The sequence below is a fragment of the Ostrinia nubilalis genome, chromosome 7 (genome assembly GCF_963855985.1).
Source record: "Ostrinia nubilalis chromosome 7, ilOstNubi1.1, whole genome shotgun sequence".
Classification (NCBI taxonomy): Eukaryota; Metazoa; Arthropoda; class Insecta; order Lepidoptera; family Crambidae; genus Ostrinia; species Ostrinia nubilalis.
The window spans coordinates 16,659,512-16,675,302 of NC_087094.1; the positions used below are offsets into that span (position 1 = coordinate 16,659,512).

At 36.8% G+C, this 15,791-nt stretch overlaps 2 protein-coding genes across 3 annotated transcripts; one reads left to right on the forward strand and one right to left on the reverse strand.

Annotated features, from left to right (window-relative positions):
- Positions 1-5,028: 5,028 nt before the first annotated feature.
- Positions 5,029-6,462, forward strand: LOC135073416 (protein transport protein Sec61 subunit gamma). The gene is made up of 3 exons (XM_063967596.1): positions 5,029-5,138; positions 5,232-5,328; positions 6,119-6,462. Exons 2-3 carry the CDS (start codon positions 5,235-5,237, stop codon positions 6,229-6,231), a joined length of 207 nt encoding a protein of 68 aa, XP_063823666.1. The 5' UTR covers positions 5,029-5,138; positions 5,232-5,234; the 3' UTR covers positions 6,232-6,462.
- Positions 6,463-6,908: 446 nt separating this feature from the next.
- Positions 6,909-13,915, reverse strand: LOC135073414 (glycine N-methyltransferase). 2 transcript variants are annotated; one of them, XM_063967594.1, is made up of 6 exons: positions 13,805-13,915; positions 12,517-12,737; positions 11,062-11,189; positions 10,256-10,515; positions 7,765-7,874; positions 6,909-7,141 (listed from the first exon to the last, which is right to left on the reverse strand). In XM_063967594.1, exons 2-6 carry the CDS (start codon positions 12,723-12,725, stop codon positions 6,973-6,975), a joined length of 876 nt encoding a protein of 291 aa, XP_063823664.1. In that variant the 5' UTR covers positions 12,726-12,737; positions 13,805-13,915; the 3' UTR covers positions 6,909-6,972. The 2 variants fall into 2 exon arrangements, with proteins under 2 accessions (XP_063823664.1, XP_063823665.1); XM_063967595.1 differs by lacking the exon at positions 13,805-13,915 and adding an exon at positions 13,638-13,776.
- Between the last annotated feature and the right edge of the window lie 1,876 nt (positions 13,916-15,791).

The window sequence follows — 15,791 nt, forward strand, 5'->3', positions numbered from 1 at the left end:
ACTCATTTTCAAAGTCCTGTATCTATTATTTATGCTCATATAATAAGCTTAAAAATATATAGTAATCATCGGACATATATTCTTGTAGTCCATTAATGAAATAGATTCTTGAATTTCATTACCATTATTGAGTAAAATCTAAAAATAATTTGGCAAATTTGAAGATTAACGTCACATTTTGATCGTGGTTTTTGGTTTAAAAACACAGCAATAACTGCAATAGAAGTATCCCCAAATAAAGAATATTCATTGTAGAATTGATTTCTACAGTTATTGTTTAAATAAGTAACCACTTTGTCAAAATATTGATGTGAATATCAGTATAAATTACAATGCGCAAGCCGACATCGATTAGTATGGCGCACAGATATGGATTAGAGTAGATGCAGCAAGTTGCTCGTCAAAGCGTGCCATTCCGATATGTCCAAATGGACATACATGGTCGAGTGATGTTCATGTAATCCGATTACAACAATCGGTTACGATGATTTTACGAGGACAATAGTACGAACACGGTAGAAAGAAGAAATTATTTACCGATTGTGAATTGTTATTAACAGCACAAGTAACAAATAAATCAAAAAGTTAGGTCAGTGATCGCAGTAGGTATACGTCTATGTATACAACGGCATTGGATTTTGTCGTTTAGAAATATCTTCAAAACTAGATAACTGACTTAGCTTTATGAAAGAAAACGTATTGGCAAAACTACGCATTTTTACATTTATTAAAAATAAAAAGCTTGAGTAGTCTTCAGTGGCGGCGTAGCATAGGTTGGCACCCGGGGCGGCACCCCCCCCCCCCCCCCCCCCCCCCGTCATAATATAAATTATAGCCTAAGGCACGGGGCACCCCAGAATGGCACCCCCCCTGTCATGACATCACGACCGTCCTTGCCATGCAGATGCGTCAGTGAGTACTAATCTGTGCGACTTTGTCACCCCCTGATGCTTGGCACCCGGGGCGGACCGCCCCCACCGCCCCCCCCCTTACGCCGCTACTGGTAGTCTTTATTTTATAAAACTAGGTCAGGTACTAGGATATTTAAAAGTATGAAATTAGGTAGGTATGAATTACTAGTAGTACTATTTAACACAATGGAATAACGATCATTACTTTGATATACATTAAGCACAATAAAAATATTATGTATTTGAAAATTAATAATATAGAATGATGTTTACCGCTACAAAAGTATTTTAATCAACCCAACAGACTAGCTATAAATTTAACAAAATATCAGTTTTATCGGAATTAATTAACTGTCGAATCGAGTCACACCATATATCATTTGATGACTTTGCGATTGCAGTACGATAATACGATTATTTTTACGTTGCGGCAATCACTAAAATTCGCTAAAATGACACTAATGACGTTAAAAAAGTGGCACGCTCGTCTTCATACAAATTTTTTGACAAGCTGCATCTATCCATATCTGTGGTATGGCGCGAGCGCCCGTCAAGGCAGGACCTGTGTAATTTTTCCCGCCGTGACGTTTACGTGCGTTCGTGTCGTAAAGCGGTGATTTGTACGGCGACCAAATACATTTGATACTATGCCGAGAGGCTGTTTCGAGTCGGCCGGCCGAGCAGAAATTGAAATGATGAATTTTAATTTCTTTGACGGATCTGGGTGTAACTATGTATAATATGTAGGTACCATGTATTTAATTTAATAAATAAATTATAAAAAAGTATATCCATTATGCTAGCACCCTTAACACAAGCATATTGGTTGCCTACTTTTGGACTAGATGGCGCTGTGAAATTGTCCAAAGATGGCGCTGTGAAATTGAGAAAGAAAGAAGAAGAAAAAGAAGCGTTTTGTTTCGAGAGGGAAGCTTTGTTGTTAAATCTATACTAATAAAAGAGGAAAGATTTAATTGTTTGTTTGTTTGGACGCAATAGGCTCCGAAAAAAAAATCTTTCACGATTAAGAATCCTAATTTTTTTCTATGTAGGCTATAAAATATTTTCAAAAACTTTAGTCCAAAATCTTTGATAAAATTCGACGTTTAATAAATAAATTAGATAACATATTAATACTTTTTTTTTCAGTACGATTTTAGTACCTACTTGTTTTTCAGAAATTTTACGATTTAACTAAACTTCTAAAGTGTTTATATTTTATGCATAATTTATTAACTTCTAAAAAATACATATTTTATATCCTATTGATAGATGACCTGACTAGGTTAAAAAGGTGTGGAATGTTATTTTGGAGATAACTTGGTTCCATAGAAATATAGAGAGATGCTAAGTAATGCGCTGAGTTCGAAACTCAGTGTCGTATTAGAAATTCACACACACAAAGAAATCAAATTATGTGCTCATTATCCACTGCGGTATCAGTATTCAACGTTCGAATAATCTTAGTACTATGCAAGCAATATAAACTGTTTACATAATGACGTCGCTACTGTCATCATTGCTTTCACAAGCAATATGTTCCAATTTGTCCCTTGTCACATTTCCCTTTAGTTTCTGTGATCTGTGCTTGTTTCTAAGTTGATATCAATGAAACATTCCTTAGTACTTTTGATTTAAATTATTTTTTTTATTTTGACACGTGTTTGAAAAATCAAGGTCAGATTACAATAAAATAACAAGTGAAAACGTAACATTGCATTGCAACTCGCAATTTCGCAATATTGATGAGGAGATTCCATTGGAAAGTCTGTATTCATTCCTAGGATTCCCCTAACACCATCAAATTCAAGAGAATTAAAGAGAGTGCAGTTTTCCATCTCATGCTTAGGGACCACGGTTTAAAATAGTGTGGTTGCATAGAGCCTGCAACGGGCAACCGCGTGCGCAGCTGCTCATACTAATTTTCGATACAAAAGCAAGTGTTGACGCCTTCACAAGTTTTAGCAGAGTTCCATATGGTAGCGGGAGTAGACTTAATGGAAATCTATGCTTCTCCGACGACCAGTTGTATGTGGAATATACTCCAGAGTATGCGCACACAATAGCCTGGTGATTTTAGCACCTGAAGGAAAAACAAAAAAACATTGTTTACAAAGAAATCTGCGGCAGGTGTAGTGTTTTAATTTTGTTTTAGAAAGATCTCATAATTTTGTAAGTATTCAAATATTTAAACATAATAATTTGTAGATTTTATATCAAAAAATATAATTATTTAACAAAATTAATTTTCTTAGAATAATCTATTAGAACCATTTTCCACTTCATCGCAGAAGAAGTCGCGGGCAAAAAGCTAGTATGAAATATGTAGTATTGCCCGCGGCTTCACCCGCTTGAAATTTAGTTTGTCACAGATCGTCATAAATTATAGCCTATACATTGTTATTCTGGTCGACGCCAGGGATGGATGAGCGTCGCTGTCGCTGGCGACAGGGTCTTCTGGTTCAGGGTTCATGGCGTAGGTATCAGGCAAAATGAAATCCACTCGTAGAAATTAATAAACTCAGTGTATTCACAAAAATAATTACACACAGCACTAGAGTCGTATCGGAACTGAGTGAACCAAAGGTCTTGCGATAGGAACGTCCGACCCGAGTGATAGTTGAACACAGACTGCCTAGTACTGCTGTACTGTACTGTAAAGTTTCATCAAAATCTGTTCAGTAGTTTTTGCGTGAAAGTGTAACAAACATCCAGACATCCACACAAACTTTCGTATTTATAATATTAGTAAGACTAGTAAGAAGTAAGATAGTAAGATGAATTATTTTAGTTATTTGTTTACTTATAATAATATTTATTTATTTATTTCTTAGCTCTGTCTGATAATGGATCTGGAGGAGATGCAATGGCCACCTCCGTAACAAAACAATAGAACCCTATGGAGTTTGGGCTTGTGTGATTCGCCTTGACGAATATTTCGTATCCAGGGTCCGATGATGGAGCTGTAAGGGGGCAGATTTTTTTTTTCACTATGTGACTGTCTTTATTTTGTACTTTTATATATATTTTACATATTATACCTATTCGTGTTTCATTATGAATCGAAATATAAAAGACTTAATAAACTCTATTAAAAATTTAAATTAATTTATCAAGTTTGAATACCTCATTCTACCTTAAAATTAATAACTTAAATCAAGTCTTAATACGGTCACGGCTCAAGATTTTTTTGTCCATTTCAGCGTTCTTTTTACTCTTTTGACGTTGCGTTGACAGCTTTTACCTAAATTCGCGCGGAATATTTTTGTGAAATGGCTCTTAAAAAGTGACGATACTTAACTTCTCCCCATGCATGCCACCTTAAATTAGTGTTAGACCCATAGAGTTATTAATGGTTTGACCCGCCGCCCATCAGCGGGCCCGGCCATATCGCTATGGTATAGTGTCCACCCATGGCCATGGCGGCATGGGCATTTTTGGCATAAAACTTTAGATCGCGGCTGTAACTTTTCTATGGCTCACAATTTACAAGTGCAGCCGGGTTCCCAGCGCATGTTTTACCTTAAAAATCAACAGAATTTAATCATTCAACATTTTTATAGGCAATTTGGTAAATTTATGTTGACATGTTTTTGTTGATTGTGTAGTATAGGAGGGCAGGGGTCTCTAAACTTTGAACCCTACAATAATCTTTGAACTTTAAAATCAATCAAATCGGGATGTGTTCATGTGATCTAAGTTCATGTGTGTGAGTAAAAAATTTTCTCGAAAACTAAAATTCGACCTTTTGGAAATTAGGAAAGTAGTAAAGACTTTGTTGATGACACTTTACGATACTTTCGTAATTAAATATGCCACTCAATCATAGATGAATTAATTATCTAAGCACTCAATACTAGAATTTAGAAAGGCAAAATAAATATAATGCTGCGTTTACACTGCGCGGAAATTAGCCAAGTCAAGTCAAAAAAACAGTGGAGTGGGGATGAATTATGAATGAATTTCATCCCCACTCCTCTGTTTTTTTGACTTGACTCGGCTAATTTCCGCATAGTGTAAAAGCAGCATATAAAGTAACAAAAGCCACCTTCCAAATTGCATTAAGTTATATTTTTTTGTGTATCCGAACGCTATTGGTGACGTGCCGTGAATTCTCGAGACGTGGCTGACGTTTCGTGTTGTGTCATTTCATTTGTCGCCGCAATTTCTTTCTACGTGCTCATTTTCGATCATTTGCTCTGTATTTTATTTAGAACACAGTGATTTGTAAGTACAGTGCAATATTAAAACAACGCTTTCTACAAACCAGGTGTATTGAGACGATAGGTCTGTCTAAATTTGTGGTAATTTGTATTTCAGAAAATGGATCAAATCGCCAAGTTTGTGGAACCAGGCAAGCAGTTTGCCAAGGATTCCATCAGATTAGTGAGAAGATGTACCAAGCCTGACAGGAAAGGTAAGCAAGGAGACTATTTTCTTTACAAAAACAATGCTCTTTACAATAATCACTTGGCCATTCTCCAATCTAGAATGTTATAGCACAAACGGCATTAAATACCGTAACCGTAATGAATAATTAAGTTTAGTGCCAGTTTATTGATTCCTCTTGAAAAGTAGAACATGAGATACCTATTACTAAGTTAGATTTTAATTAGCCAAGGAAATGGATCCTATTGCAGTAAGAATCTTGTTAGAATCCCATGATTTCTATGCTTATAGGATGGTTCTGATAAACCAGATTTCTGAATGCAATCAGTTGTTATTTTAAGCCATGCTGGCATGTTTCTTTGAACTATACAGTAGACACTTTTACTTTCACATTGATATGCTGTGCTTAAATAATAAAAACTGTTAAGGTTAGGTACTTCCACAATTTAAAAAATATTTGAGGCCATGAGATCCAAAGTGGCCAAATAATTGACTCAAATTAGTATAGCACTGTATTTGCATTTTGCAAAAGAAAAAGACTCAGTTCAATTCATGAAAAAAATTGTATACCTACATACAGTCTCTCTCCTCCTTGTTGAAGTAGGTTAAAAACTAGTTTAAAAATGTAGTTAGCCATATGACCTAAGGAAAGCCACTCTGGATGTCATGGACTCATTTCATAAATATCAAGGATTCTAGTTTTCACTGTATCAGTCTGATGGGAGATTAAAAAATAATATTCCCTAATATTTTCATAGATCAATAAAATTGAGATAAGTAAACAAAACAAGTGTTAATTGAAATTTTCTCTTTCACAGAATTCCAAAAGATTGCCATCGCTACAGCTATTGGTTTCTGCATCATGGGTTTCATTGGATTCTTCGTAAAGCTGATACACATTCCAATCAACAACATCATTGTAGGATCGTAAACTGTAGTTCATAGCTAGTTTAGATTTAATTCTTACCTGTAAGCCTGCACCTAAGTTAATTCTCAACTACACATTTTCATTTTATTATACCTAGAATATAAAATATTTCATTTTATACAAAACTGTTTTATTGTTCTAATCAGAGAAACTAAATATGTTGATAATTGTTTATGTATACCAGTAATTTACAGAATATTAAAATATAAATGTAATAGGACATGTCAAAAATAAGTTTTATTTGAATCATAACAATATAACATAAATATTTTTATTTGGATTTTGTCATCATTATGATGATAATAAGTCTAATGACTAGGATTTTATTTCCTAGGATCACTTAAAATTATATCAATGAATGAATTAAGTTTTTATTTAACTAGATAAACATCTGTACAAGAAGGTAGGTATAAGTAGTCACAAGGTAACAATAAAATCTTCTTTCTGAAGAAGAAGGTGAGATTTTAGAGATAATTCTTACAGTGAGGTGCTGAATGCTTGTTTATTATACATGAGCTAAAGTACCATGATCTGCAAGTCAATGTAGATTTTTATTCACGTTAGTGTTAGCGTCATCATAAATTATGCGACTTACATGAATTTTACCGACACAAGTCGCGTGGAGAATATGCTAAATATAACTAAACTTGAAAAGTAGCATAATATTATTAAACTCTTGGTGGAAATTGGGTAATTAATTTATTAAATAAAAAGGTACAAAGTATAGTATGGTCAAGGTCATGGTCAATTCCGCGGCTTCTCCATGACGTGAATATAGAAGCCAGGTACGGGCACTTCGCTGAGCGGCTTGAAGTCCGCGTAGATGTGGTGCTTGGCGCCCGACGCGAAGGCTTCGTCCAGCATATTCGTGAACTTGTCCAGTTTGTGCGGGTAGTAGCAGAGACGGAACTCGCTGGGAACAAGATAAGACACAATCTTTTGAAAATGGCAGCTAAAAGGTTTTGAATTACTGTAGTTGTAAAATTACGAAGTATACCTGCACAAGCCAGGATTCGGTCAGATTATTGCGCTCTTTTCATTTATGCACTTTATGCGGGAGCTGTACATGTTTTAGAGAAATTGAGCTATTTATAAATTCAAGGTGAATCCGCTTAAAAAGTAAGTAGGCAGATAAATATTATTACCTTGATTGATAATTTTGAATTAGTACGACGCCTTAGCAAAAAATGTTAGCAATGTTGCTAACCGCAAACGTAAATAAATTCTTGCTCTTTAGTAAATAATGCTGATGATATCCAACAAGTAAAGACGAGAGTACATCAAGGTGCAACAATTTGTAGTCTGAGGTGCTGTTGCTGTCAGGCTGGTTTTAGTGTCACGCGGACTGTCAGTCCGGATCGCTCCGCACAGCCGATCTGTATGAACTGCTAGGGAGCGGAGCGGTTCCTCCCGACCGCATTACTCTAAAACGCTCCCTAGAAGTTCATACAGATTGGCCGTGCGGAGCTGGTCCGCACCGGACGGTCCGCGTAACACTAAAACCAGCCTCAACGAGCATAAACAATAGGAACAAACCTCTTCCCAGAGTCGCCCTCGCCGGTGTCTATGCAGTAGTCGAGGGCCACCAGATGCGGCTTGCCGCGCACCACCAGTACCGACGTTTTGATGTCCACGGGGTATTTGCACTGGAGGAAAAACAGTAATATTATGAGGATGTATTTCTTTGAAAATGGGAAAATGTATATTCAATTCAAACCAAGATTTGGGGCACTTGTGAAGGTCAAACAAAACAAATAATTATAACTTTCGTGATCTAGATTATAAAGGTGTTGAACTCACGAACTCTATCTGGAGGGCATAGCAGTTAGGCAGTGGTAGTTTTGATGGATTAAGGTATTATGGGTGTGCTAAAAAAGGTGTTATCAGAAGAACACTGATTGATCATATAGGAAAAGGTTAATGAACGTGTACTTTATCTTTTTATATTTCTACTTGTTGACATTAATTTAGGCAGGACATTGGTATAATAATAGCTCCACCCTTCTATGTTATATCTACAGCCATCCTCTCATCTATTTAAAAACACATCGGTTAATAAAATTATCTGCGACAAAGTAAGTAGTCTTTTTTATTACTTTATAATGAAGTTGTTAACTTCTTATTCAACTTATCTATTCACGTAATATGCATAATTACGAAATAATAAGCATAAGCGATAATCATATCGTTAAATGTAAACAAGGACGTTGTAGTCGGTGATATAATATGGGCAAGCAATTCATTGCGAATCTTTAGTGCCTTTATCTAAAATATACGCGTTTGTTCAAACGGAGTCTCATTGTGTTGTACAATAATTGTTTCTCAGAAGTTAACTTCATAGGTATTTTTCAGCGAAACAATATGAATCCCACCAAAAACATTCTGTAAAAAACTAGCCAAGTCTCGGTGGAGCTGCTTGTTTATCTCTAAAAAGTAATGAAATCTAGACAAAGTCGTGCCAAGTCTATGGTTCCTTACTGCGATTTCTTTATTATTATAGTTAATGTTGTGTGACTTGGCCGTTGAAGGGTACAAAACGAGGTGCTCCATGACACAATTGCACCAATCGGTCGCTAGAACCGCTACCTACCGCGCCACTTGGAAAACGTTGATTCAACAATAACCAGTCAATTGTAGGTTTAATAAAGCTGCGTATTTCAATAATACTTATGTAATTATCTTAATAAAGATTGTTCAACGGCCAAGTCACACAACATTAACTATAATAATAAAGAAATCGCAGTAAGGAACCATAGACTTGGCACGACTTTGTCTAGATTTCATTACTTTTTAGAGATAAACAAGCAGCTCCACCGAGACTTGGCTAGTTTTTTACAGAATGTTTTTGGTGGGATTTCACTTCTTTTTGTAGAAAGTGGCAAAATTATTTAACGTCGTCGTTTTATCGAAATTTTTTTACGATATTATACACAAATAAACTCAACGACCCTTCAAATGGACAACGAACAACGAATGAACAATTATTTAAATAACATAACCTTAGCGAACCTTATAATATAATAAACGAAATTAACGAAATGCAAATTACATAACATTCAACTTAATCGACGGGGGACTCTAGAAAGGAAAAAAATCTGGACACCGCTTGCTAGTGCTAGCGCCATCTAGTGGCGAGCGATACATGCGAACACCACGGTGCCGGAGTAGTATTGATTATTATGAATGTGGTGTTACTCCAGATCTTCGATTTTCCTAGTTTTTATAGTTTTCCCTTTATGTGGCCATTAAACCCTAACTCTGTACCAAATTTCAGCTCTCTGAGTTTACGGGAAGTACTAGTTCTATTTTGATGATTATCAGTGAGTGAGTGTCGTAAATACGAAACTTTGCTTTCGCTTAACTTCGGAACTAAAAGACCTACAGGCTTGAAATTTTGGATTTGAAGTATGTGATTATAGCTTACTAGATGACGAAAATTTCTGCGTTGTGGTCTTATCCAGAGGTTCTCAAATAGGGGCCTGAAAATGCGGCGAAATGGTTCCAGTAAAGGATGGTACGGCAGTGTTTGCTTCGCGCTCGACTTGGCGGGGGCACTGCCGTGCCCCCAGACCTTTCAGCAGTTCATAGCTACGGGGAATTCCCGGCTGCGACAAGACATAGTGTTGCCATTTCATACAAAGTCAAAGAATACGAACAGTCGTTCTTTTAAAAAATCAGTTTAACATTGCAATTTATTTTACATTGTATAAAATGGTGTATAATGGGTTTGGCTTCAATGTAGAATCGTGGCTTTGACTTGTTTGAGTCGTAGTGCAAGAAAAGTGCATAGGAGGATGTTGGCGACAGATCACCGGTGCTAGGCCATTGTCTATGAACTGTAGCCTAGCAATGGTGTTGGCCATTTTGTTTTGCTACATACTTTTTCTTTAAGATAATTTCTGTTATCTTGCTTTATTTTTACGTGATCTAGAATATAGTTTTGTTTATTTGTGATAATCATTTTATTTCTGTATCTATCATTTCGTTATTGCAAAATGCTATGATAGAAGAAAGAAAAGCTACTCACATTATAATAAATAGAGTGTCCAGGGGCGGCGCCACTGTCGATCATGGCGTCATAGTTCCTATGGTCTATGAACAGCAGGCCTCCCGGTTTCAGGCATTCCGCGAAGTTCTGCAGACACATCTTCTGTACCCTCTGATCGCCGTGCTCGTCGAGCAGATGGGCGAATGAGTTGCCGAGGCAGATGACCGCGTCGAACTTGGTCGGCGGGAGGAACGGTTGGATGTCGCGGGGAAGGGTTTCCCAAGTGGCTTCTTCGATGACTGGAAAAAGGAGATTATTTTTAAATGACGTCACTTAGGCGACCTCCGTCAACTAGCCAGGCTGCGGCAGACAATCGAACAAAACGTCCACGCATTAGGCAGAAAAGTGTTCATATACCGGATTGGCTGCCACAATCAGGCTGCCTAGTGCGCAGGAGGCCTTATGGAACTGTGGTGTTGCGAATTTTTAGCAGATAGATAAGGCGATTATTATTATCATGTAAGACTTTATTGTAACTACTTAGAGGTGCATAACAAAAACACAAATGGGGGATTCCCCGCTACATGAAACTGAAACAATTTGTAACCTAATAACTCGATAGGCATCAAAAACTTTGTATCAGATATAATTTTATCGTTTAAAAGTCAACGAAGAACATACTACGATACTGTTTCCTTGCTCATTTCTTAGAATCCGAACTGGTCCTTTAAGGAATGCTAATATGTACTTGAAAGAGTTATGCGATTCTAGAAATGAAAACTACATGGTAAAGGCGCTTTTTAAAAGCCCTCTGTAGAAAATAAACAACTGTTATGACTACTTACTCCACTCATCGTATTTGGTGTCTTTCCTCTTCTCCCAGCGCGCTTTAAGCGCGTGCTTCAACATCTTGTCGGACGCGTCCACTGAGACCACCTTGAAGCCTTCGTCTACCAACATCATGGAGTCGATGCTGGAAATTAAAAATACAGCTCAAATATACATAATATTCAATCGTTATTAAAATGTCTTTGCGAATAGAGTCGCTTTTCAGACTAAATTTTAACTAAACAACTTGAAAAAAAAAACGAACTGCCTAAGGCGGGGCTCGAACCCACGACCTTCCGCTAGATAATATTATAAATTAGCACAATACCTGCTTATTAGCGCTTAGGGCATGAGTTCGTAAATAAAGTTTATTGGACAAGAAGATGGCCATAATGAATTTTTATTTCCTGGGATACCTAAGTATGAAGATAGACAATAAGACTGACTCTAAAATATATCATCCATTAACTTTGTGTGAAAAGTCCCTTTGAAGATCCCTAAGTAAAATTATCTGTAATATCTAAGCATACGCAATAATAAGGCTGATGTTAGTTTGGTTACCCCACATTGTGTACATTTGTTTCGATCGAAACGAAAAACATTTCGTCATGTATTTTGATCGCGTTTATCTTGTTGTGATACGCTGCCTCCGTCAGGTCGTGTAAGTGACCCCTAATATCCAGGGAACGATAATATTCAATATTATCTGACCACGTATCGTATGTTGTCTTGGCGTTAAGTGAAAGTTCAATTCCTTTCTAACGCTTTGTTTTTGCACGAAAGGCGCACCGTAACACAATCTAGATTGTATGGTAAAAACAATTGGCAAAAATACCTGATATTTCTTTTAGAAATCTCTGAAACTATTACTTTCATTATTATTTAGTAATCAAAATATGACATAACAGTATGTTATGTTCTGTCTGTGACATAACTAAAGGATAATACCAGTTAATTACAAAATTATAGGAGGAAGTCACCAAGATAATTAAGTGCAACTCATTTATTACTCAGCTGCGTTTTTTCTGTTGTCAACAGCCCAACTGCATTCTTGTTACTATCCTACAAGTTTTCCTTGTGCCTTGAATTTCCCATCATCTGTCATACAATTGGAATTTTCACACGTTCAACATACGTTTGTTTAAGTAACTACTTATTGATAAGTTTTCAGAAGACATAAAAGATCTACGAAACATTTTATCACAATCAGTAACCCGATTGGCTAAACTCAAGCCAATTTGGCTATGGATCGTGTCATCCACGAAGACACGCCCCACCAATTTTTGGTCGAGGGAAGCGCGGGGTGCGGGGAGTTCGATCCGAGCGTCATTATTGTAGTGTGCGTGTGCACTCATGGTAATTTAGCGTGTACCGATAACACTCACAAATTAGCGGAAGAATGGTGGGGCACGTCTTCGTGGATCTCAAATGTTGAAGTTGAAACAGAGTTGAAGCATTTTCATAAGACTTACCCAGTTCCACAAGCGATGTCCAGCACATTGACGCAGCCATGCTTCCTCAGCAGTCCAATGAGGAAGTTCTTATAGTTCTGTGTCCGCACCGTCGTGTCTCCCACAAACTTGTGCCACGTTCGCGCCGCCTTGCCGTCTGCGTACTGGTCCTTCACTCCCTCGGAGGGGATACCCTCTGACCGGGAGTGGAATACTTGGTCAGCCGACATGCTTGGTGGTTACTGGAAGAAGGGAGATTAGGTGATGAGTTTAGGTACTGCTGTTTACTGGGAGACAACCCTTTGCTCAAGGTGGTTCAAACTTAACGGATTTTTCTTTTCATATGATTTCCTTTTTCCTAGTAATAGGGCATTCCAGAATCTGTGCAGTCTTGCAGCGTCGGACTGGGTCAGTGAGGTGACCCTCTACATAAGGTGCTCTAGTTACTTAAAGTCTATTATTTGCACGTTACATAATATTGCTATTAATTTTATTATTTTGCATTTTTAGAATAATATTGATGATAAAATTCGAAACGCACTAACGTAATGGAACATAATAATTCTGTAACTGACTAACAGAGGCGATAAAATTGTTACCTTTTTATGTCATTACAATTAAGTGGACTTGGCAACACCTCTGACTTCTGATCTTATTGTTTCTTATCTATTAAAATGTTTTACTTTGCTTTTACTCATTCTTTATTTATATAGATACAGGCCTTGAAAGTTGAAAAGATTTTCTTATCGCAGTGCATATTTATTTGCTACCGACAAAAAGCAGACGAGATTGATATCTGTCTAGGCAACTACTTGAAAGTGAGCAGCGCTATCTTTTCAAAATCAATTTCTAGGTTTTTATTTTTTCCTTCGCAACAGAGCATAAAATGAGAACACAAATGAGTTATACATATTTTCCTGAATTCAAATTAAGCGACAATACGTTAAATAATCATATAGGCCGTTATTGTAACCACACAAGCTGCTGAAAATGGCCGAGTGATAGAAACCTAATATTTCATGGGTGATAATAACAACGTAGGTATATTGCATCATAACATTTCCATTGTCAAAAATGATATAGCTGCCTATCAGTTTTGTAAAAATGCGAAACCGTGCGACATAAAAAGTTCGTTTACCAACCTCTAACCAACTTTCGAAAAACCGCGCAAAAATTATATCAAACACTTTCAACTAAATCTAAGCCACTGGCGACCGTACACGCGTGCAGCGTTGCGAAGTTACTTTGCCATATCACATTATTCACGTTTTCAGTGGCGCGAATCAAAGTAATGTAAAGGCCGACTTACGTTGACGCAACAGTTATCTCAAGCTCCTGACCGCCGACTGATTGATTCGCAGGCTCCCCGACAATATAACTGTTGATACCATTCGCGGCCGCGGACTGGCTACTGCATGACTGGCAAAAGCGCGACGTGTGCTCCGATAGATTTCATTTTCCTTTAGCACATGTTTTTCCCTTTCATTCCGAGTCATTCGTGCTAAGTGTACATCATGGTAGGATGACTCTGCAGATAGTGATGGTAAACAAAATAGTACGCTGCTGCAACTGTGATGGATAGCGCAATCTCTACGTCTGGTGTAATCAGTCAATTTAAAACTTAACAACAGTTAACTGTTCAGAACAATTAATTTTACATGCTTCCGCATTGTTTTAATATTAAATTATGTATCGTGTAATATTTTGCGCATAAAAGAAAATATATTTATTTGGCTTAAAAACTTAATACACATAATATTTACTACGAAAAATACCCCGAAAAAGAAATTCGGCAAGTGGTTATTAACCTGACCTCGAATCCCTAATTTGCCAACAAATTACAGCTTTCCGCACATTCCTGTTTTTCGAGAATAAAACTTCTTCGTACTTAATGAGCAGGGATATGAACGCGAGTGTACAGAACCTCTAGGTATGCACTTGTATCAAGTGCGATTTGCAACAAAAATATTACCTATATTCTGATGTGTTGTAGACTAGGTATACTCGATAAGAGCTTATTTTTCTTAGATAAAATAACTATTTCAATTAACTGTTTTACACGTGATTTATTAAATTAATAATCGAAACGGTTGGAGTTAAAATCTCGGCCTGTATAATTTGTGTCTTAAAAACATCTCGGCCAATTGTCGAGCTGTGTAATTTGTGTCTTAAAAACCTATACCAATTACTTTTATAACTGAGAAACAGCTAGCCGCTAACGACGCTAACTAGCTAAGCAGACCATGACGTAACAAGCGATACGCGTTACGAGATGATAGTGGCATCTGTTATCAAAGCACTGGGTCAGACGCGCAGCCTTGCGGGCCTGTACACGACCGCAGTCGGGTCGGAATCGTGTCGGAGACATAAATTAAGTTTTGCATTGAGAGACCAATCCAGGTGTCTGTCACGAACAAATGTCACAAGTTTATTCCAAGAAAAATACAAATTTTTATCAAGAAAACTTACCTTTTGTATGTGGCAATCCGATCCTGTGATGGCTTCCGATTGAGAATAAATCTCATATTCCATAACATATCACTGCATTCACTGCAATTTTTAAAATCACACTGAATAATGTTTTTCTTAATGTCAAACATTTTGAGATACAATAGTTGAAATCGTACCGTGTAAACACCATTACAGAAAATAATTCTTACCAGATTTTACTAGTTGGCCTGCTATCTTTACTCCATTATCGCCTAAAATATGTTAATATATGCGATCTTCGTCGATCAAGTTTGAACCGCGGTATAACACGTGAGCAATTCCATTGAACCGTAATCATGTTTGCGAGTTAATTTCGCTCTTGTTCTCATTGACATTAAGTTCACATTTTGAGCAAATTATTTTACTTACAAAAATAACTTAAAAGTGTAGGCATATAAACATAGTGTGACATAAAGGCAACAAGATATGTCTCAGTAACTCGTCCTACTAATTTATGTGCGAATCACAGATACACGTTTTTTACTTCACGTTTGTTTCGTCAGCGTGAGCAAGACTAACACAAAAAAAACTCTCAATACGAGTTTATTATAATTCCCGTAATTAATGTTAGCAAATAAGTAGCGGTCTGGCTGGGAACAGTATGTGGTTACTAACCTATGCTAAAATTAGTTGCAGGAATTGAAAGCAAGTGTAACTTATAGCGATTTCCGTAAAAGAATGACAGTACAGTCAGCGTCAAATAGTTCGTGACACCCAAAGTAAATAAATATAAATAAATAAAAATATTTATTTTCTTCACAATGGGCTTACAATTTGTTGTTGTTGAGACAATATTTGACAAGATA

Excerpts from the sequence above, each read along its gene's own strand:
- LOC135073416 (XM_063967596.1), top strand. The coding sequence starts at position 5,235 with ATGGATCAAATCGCCAAGTTTGTGGAACCAGGCAAGCAGTTTGCCAAG. Across the intron at positions 5,329-6,118 it reads TACCAAGCCTGACAGGAAAG|AATTCCAAAAGATTGCCATC; the intron begins GTAAGCAAGGAG and ends TCTCTTTCACAG.
- LOC135073414 (XM_063967594.1), bottom strand. The coding sequence starts at position 12,725 with ATGTCGGCTGACCAAGTATTCCACTCCCGGTCAGAGGGTATCCCCTCC. Across the intron at positions 10,516-11,061 it reads CACCAAATACGATGAGTGGA|TCATCGAAGAAGCCACTTGG; the intron begins GTAAGTAGTCAT and ends TCCTTTTTCCAG. Across the intron at positions 7,142-7,764 it reads GAGGGCGACTCTGGGAAGAG|CGAGTTCCGTCTCTGCTACT; the intron begins GTTTGTTCCTAT and ends TCTTGTTCCCAG.